The sequence below is a fragment of the Trachymyrmex cornetzi genome, unplaced genomic scaffold, assembly GCF_001594075.2.
Source record: "Trachymyrmex cornetzi isolate Tcor2-1 unplaced genomic scaffold, Tcor1.1 scaffold1870, whole genome shotgun sequence".
Classification (NCBI taxonomy): domain Eukaryota; kingdom Metazoa; phylum Arthropoda; class Insecta; order Hymenoptera; family Formicidae; genus Trachymyrmex; species Trachymyrmex cornetzi.
The window spans coordinates 62,501-68,863 of record NW_017296495.1 but is presented as its reverse complement, the minus strand read 5'-3'; the positions used below and the strand labels follow the sequence as shown (position 1 = coordinate 68,863).

Genomic DNA, 6,363 nt, shown 5'->3' with positions numbered 1-6,363 from the left:
ACTATAATTAAGTTCATTTTCATTAAGTACTTTTCAAGTTATAAGGCTTGCAAGTTACAGCACCGCCAGCATTTAAGCATTACCCAAGAGTCCGATCGACGGCTAAAATCTCTTGAATGCTGTTCAGGATCATGATCTGGATAATATTTGTCAAGATCAAGGCCATTGGAGGTTGTTCCTCTTATTTTCATTTTTGCACTAAATATTACATTTCTACGTAGAAATAAAAATAAGAGTTGAAAAGTACTTAATGAAAATGAACTTAATTATAGTGTTTTGGAAAGCTCTCGAGATGAGCTATAGGAATGTGCAATGAGAAATAAGGGGTTTCATTTAAAAAATTAAAGATGACCTTCACGTGACCTTCAGAGGACTATCCAAAGTTAAATCGATAGCACCATCTTATGTCCCCCTTCGAGTCAAACAACTTTTGTCTGAAACATTTTTGTCTGCTGGGTTTAGTTTTCGAGATATTTGGGTGGATCGATTAAAATGGCCCACCCTGTATATATATATACAGCTGATAAGGACTGAGTCAAGTTGAAACGTACTGTTCTTATATGGAATAATAAAATTGCATTTATGCACATCTAAAAATTGCATTTATATTTGTTAGACCGAGGTTGGACTTAATCAATTATTTTTATAATATATGAGCGTTATTGAAATGAATTTTAATATTTAATATTTGATAGTATTGACATACTTTAATTGTTTCAACTATTTCATTAAATTTTGTTTTTAGATTTGGCAGAATATAGTGAACGCCGTATTCGAATGTAGGACTCACTTAGAATCTAATATGGCGTCTTTTACCAACAAGAACACAGATCAAGGTAATATGTATAAATATATGTTTACTCGTGATGTGTGTGTGTGCGTGTGTGTGTGTGTGTGTGGTGTGTGCGCGCGCGCGTGCGTGTGCTATTTGATCTACAATGAGTGCGTTCCACTTATTGTTTGCAACGCTTGCGAGTAGAAATTTGTTCAGGTGTGCCGGATTTAGCTTGTGCCGGATCAGGCCCAAGTACAGGTCTTGGTAGGGTATACCGAATTCGGTATACCGGATCCGATAATTGTGTGGGCCTTTTTTATATGCCGAACAAAAATAAAAATTTGTATTTTTGTCCGATACACGGAAAAGGCCCAAATAATTTATCGGATCTGGTATACTGAATCCGGTATACCAGATCCGGTAATTATTTGGGCCTTTACTATATGCCAAACAAAAACAAAAAAATAAGTTAGGTAGAAATTAGGGTCGAGTTAGGCATGCCGGATTTGACGTTCGACCCTAATTCGGGCCTGATAAGGGATGTAACTTGATTTCAAATTTGTATGCTATATCCAGTACTAATATGATAAAAATAAGGTTTTGATCTATATTACACGTTTAAATACGTGCAAATCCAAATATGTATAAAATGTGTAGTATAGGTATAATATAAATAAATATACATTAATAAATAATATATTTATAATAATATATTTAATAAAAAAAAAATATATATATATTTAAATATATAAATAACATAAAAAATAAATTAAAAAAATAAAAAATAATTAATAAAAAGAAATATATAAGATATAAATTGATAACAATAACTCTCGAAAATGTCATAAAAAAAAACAAAGGGCTAATGATAGTGATGTCTAAAAAATTCAATTCACTACCCCCTAAGAATAATAAATTTCTAGAATTTGATTGGTATCACAAACCGACATTTTCCGGGAGGTACTTGAACTTCCTCTCTGAATATCCTCTTTCACAGAAGAGAGGTACTGTCATGGGAATGGTTGATAGGGCTTTTCTATTATCGGTTCCAAAATATCACAAAAAGAACTTGATATTTGTTATAGAGATACTTTTAAATAATGACTATCCAGTGGATTTTATTTTTAATGTAATGAATGATCGTCTTAAATCTCTAGTGCATAAAAAAACATTGAAGCAAAATAGTGAGAGGGAAACTTCTATAGATGACATAAGGAAGACATGGTTCTTGTTCCCTTACGTGGCGAAAATTTCTGAGACATCACAAAGGACTTGAATGTGAATCTTGCCTTTTTTAGCCTTAATAAGCTCAACTGTTTCATAAAAACACATAAGGATCCTTTACCTATTATGTAAAAAAAGAATGTTGATTATAGGATTAATTGCAATGATTGTGATTATTCATACGTCGGCCAGACAAAGCGGACGGTTAAAACGAGAACCATGGAACACCGAAATGATATCCGAAAAAATAGCAACAATCATTCTGTTATCACAGAGCATAGATTGAACTGTAACCATGACTTCGATTGGGATAACATTGAGATTATAAACGGTTTTTATACAAACGACGTATTGCTGAAATGGTGTATATACAGTTGCAGAAAAATAGCTTAAATTTACAGTCCGATACCGAATTTTTACACCAAGCGTATATTTCGATTCTTTATAATTTACATTGATTTAGTTAATCAAAGTGTTCATCTGTCTTCATCATATAGTTCATGTTTTGTTAGATTTTTGTAAGTAGAGTTTCTTGACTTATTGTTTATGCTTTTAATATGTAATTTCGCAAAGGTCGACGTTCGTGTCTGTAACGGCTATTATTTTCGAACGTTTATTTCTGTTTGACTCATTCGATTGTTAATCGTTGTAATGTTTGCATGATATACCACGTTAAATTTTTAATATGGACAAGCTGCGGATTTTTTTAAATTTTAAGTAATTGTTCATGGCTGTACGGGTGAGTGGCTTTTCTTGTTTTATTTGTAATCTTTATTCGTACATTGTGGTAACGGTTGTTTTTCTTTATACATAGAATACATCTTCGATTGTTGCCACTAGTTTAGCCAATCTTGTGTCACGAATTGGTGTAGATGGAATGAGTGATCACTCTCTCGTTTAGCCGTAGATGTCAACATTTATTGTTTGATCAGATACACTGAGGATGGCTCGAATGAAGGCCGAAACGTCTAAATTATAGTAACATGTAATAAATTCAATCATCGCAATAATTACCGCGATTGTACTCTCATTAGCCTTTTGTTTTTTTTTTAATGAAATATATAAGATATAGAATATCATTCTATCCTTGTTCTCATCAAATGTTAAACAAGGATGAAATGATACACGCAAGTGTTGCGACCGTTAAATAGAATACACCCACTGTGTGTTACACATGTATGTTTACATATTGTTATATGCACTATGTGATAATAACTTAAAATGTTCAAACAAAGTATTTTTCTATTATGCAGAAAAATGTGTCTGCAACTATCAGAATACGCATACGATCGCTAATCGTTTATATGATATTCAACGAGGTAAATCACACAGATGTACAATCGAATATATGTACATATATAATACAGACATATGTACATAATTATTCCGTTAACGTTTTTCCAGATATGACTAAATATATAGAAAATATTACTTCTGCCGATTTATTGAATTTTGCTAGACAAGTAGCTACAGGAATGGTAAGTCATGTCAATATATTAATAATTGCTATATTGAGTTTGTATTTCAAAATAATACGACCACTTTCTTAATTCTATTGTTTCATTATATAAATCAGAATACGATGGATATTATGTTTAGGAATTTTTATCTTCTAATCGGATAGTACATCGTGATTTGGCTGCTCGTAATGTATTAGTGCGACCAGATAGAGTGGTGAAAATTTCGGATTTTGGTCTCAGCCGGGATATTTATCAAGAGAATGTTTATCGAAAGAAAGGAAATGGTAAATTGCCTTTAAAATGGATGGCAATCGAGGCTTTAACGCATCAAATATATACTACTTACAGTGACGTGTATGCATTATATTTTAAATTATATAAGTACATTACGCCATCTATTTGATTGTTGACAATGAAATTTTGGATTATAGATGGGCTTTTGGTATTTTATTGTGGGAAATTGTTACTTTAGGTGTCACACCTTATCCTGATACTCCCACAAATAAAATTTTACAATTCCTCAAATCTGGATATCGAATGGAGAGACCACCAAATTGTAGTAGAGAATTGTATGTATATTCTAACGTGGCATTCCTTTAACAGATTTCTAATTTTCATGAATATAAACGACTGGCGCCAAGTTATATTCTGCTAATTTCCCTAATTTTCCATAAATTTCCAGTTTTAAACTTACACTCTCTTAAAAAAATTTTTTTTCAGGTACAGCATAATGTATTCATGTTGGAATATAAGACCACAAAGTAGACCTACTTTTACCGAATTAAAACAAAACTTGGATAAATTGCTTAGTAATTATTCAGAAAATAAATATTTGAGTTTGTGCGATATTCTGTATGAATCAGCTGACGAAAGTAATGAGCCAAGCTCGATTAATGCATGTTAAAATGTACAGCACAACTATATTAACTATAGCTCATTAAATTGAATTATAACATGACATTTTTAACAATTTTTACTATGACCAAAATCATTAATTTTTTAATTATTATACATACAATAATTTAATTGTGTGATGTATAATATAGTTAGACGATCACTCAAATTTATGATGAATTGCGTCATCCAAATGTTATAGCACAAAATGCGTAGAACATAACATAGCTACTTATACATAACGTATGTCTGGGTCGGTAGGCATCCAGCATAAAATTGCCATATTGATTTATATAACGCTTTTAATTAATTTAAACAGTCTTATGTTAGCAACATATGCAGCTGTCATTTTGTCTTAATTTATCATATAATCTTCCATATAATCTTTTCAATAAATTAAAGTTACATAAACAATGTATTATAAGAAATATCCCATTTATTGCTTTTACTTACGTATACTGAGATATTAATTCTGGAAACTGTGCAACATAATTATATTTTTTTTCAAATCCCTGACTTTTTGTACAATTAGATTTAAGAGGTAAAATATTCATTATGTTTGTCGTAAGTTCTACAGGCCTAAGAGAACCAAAAAAATCTGTTACCGGTACTTTATCTGGATCCCTTTTAAACAAATCTCTTCTTACACCCACTGTTGATAGACAATAATCTCTCGGACATACTTTCAACTAGAAAATATTAATCTCGATTAATCAATATGATAAGAGAAGAACTTACATTTATCATTACAATAAGATACTTACAAATTCACCTAATGTTTTAGTGCTAGATGGTTCTACTTTTTCCAAAAAATTTAATGCATAATAAGTGTATCGATCTATAATGTAAACACCAATGGCTGGATCTACATGATGCTACAAATATGATATATTAGAATAGATTGATAGCTGTAGTACACTTAAAAATGCTTTTTACTTACAGAAAGTGAATCTTCTCCCACTAAACTAGAAGCAACTGCTAATATGTTTGGAGAATAAAATTTCTCGTACATGGAACTTGCTTGACAAGTGTCAACTACAAATAAAATTTCGTGGTATCTCCGTTTTTGCCACATTTGTTCTAATGCATCACCTAACTCTTGACTGGTGATTTCTTCAGAGTCTTGAAACTTTAAAAATCCATTACCACCATGACCAGTTAAATAAATTAAAATATTTGAACCTTCGTCTGTTAATAGCTTTTTTGATCTTGGGGTTCCCTGAGCTAAGCGTCCAGTCAGCAGCCTTACAAAATTTTCTACAGTTACTTCATAACCTCTATAGTCGACTTCTACATCATCACCATAAACGTTAATATGCTGTTTAATGTTGTTAAAAACAGTCGCTGGTCTAGGATTCCTAGGATTGCATGCCATATCGTCGGCTATCATCAGAATGATTTGCGAATCTGGTATTCCTAAACGTTTGACACTTCGGTAAATAGATAAAACATTAGCAACATGTCGATAGTTGAACCAGAAACGCGATGTATCGACCAAAACAGCCCAATTATTGGAATGTTCAGTTTTCACAAAGTTATCCGCTATCTATAATAATAAATAAAAGGATAACGTAATAAAAGATAACGAAATTAGACTTTAATTAAAAGGGTAAATCGAAGAATGAAATGCAGAAGACGCGTACCTCCCACATGTGGCATGACATTAAAAAAGATATCAATATCGTTGTATAATATGCCAAATACATTTTCATCTTCAATATAATTACAAATTTTGGTAAAGGTGCAATCTACGGTGTTCACCTCAAAAATCGATAAAATTATACTCATTCGACGCGTTTTTGCATGAAACGAAAGAATCTGGCAGGTAAAAGTGCCGCTCTGCCCCGCGAACCGAGATATTAAGCGTAAAGTTCACGATTATTCAGGTTAGAAAATCTTTCTATAAAGAATATAGAAAATTCTTTAAATTTTTCTATATACGAATATAGGTTAGTTCAATTACACTAAAGTGATAGCCGTAAGCCAGATAAAGGCCCGTCTACAATGCAC

The 6,363-nt window shown here is 31.7% G+C and overlaps 2 protein-coding genes across 2 annotated transcripts in view; one reads left to right on the top strand and one right to left on the bottom strand.

Moving 5' to 3' along the window:
• LOC108759457 (tyrosine-protein kinase receptor torso) overlaps window positions 1-4,440 on the top strand; it is a 10,746-nt gene extending 6,306 nt beyond the window's left edge. Inside the window, exons 8-13 of the mRNA XM_018504899.1 lie at window positions 746-836; window positions 3,253-3,318; window positions 3,404-3,477; window positions 3,599-3,813; window positions 3,891-4,028; window positions 4,180-4,440. Of these exons, the coding sequence (XP_018360401.1) occupies window positions 746-836; window positions 3,253-3,318; window positions 3,404-3,477; window positions 3,599-3,813; window positions 3,891-4,028; window positions 4,180-4,363 (768 nt within the window). The 3' untranslated portion in view covers window positions 4,364-4,440. The remainder of the gene's footprint in view (window positions 1-745; window positions 837-3,252; window positions 3,319-3,403; window positions 3,478-3,598; window positions 3,814-3,890; window positions 4,029-4,179) is intronic.
• An 89-nt stretch (window positions 4,441-4,529) lies between these two features.
• Window positions 4,530-6,178, bottom strand: LOC108759458 (Phosphatidylinositol glycan anchor biosynthesis class K). The gene is made up of 4 exons (XM_018504900.1): window positions 5,997-6,178; window positions 5,294-5,899; window positions 5,118-5,228; window positions 4,530-5,042 (listed from the first exon to the last, which is right to left on the bottom strand). The coding sequence occupies exons 1-4, from the start codon at window positions 6,063-6,065 to the stop codon at window positions 4,803-4,805; spliced, it is 1,026 nt and encodes a 341-aa protein (XP_018360402.1). The 5' UTR covers window positions 6,066-6,178; the 3' UTR covers window positions 4,530-4,802.
• Window positions 6,179-6,363: the final 185 nt, after the last annotated feature.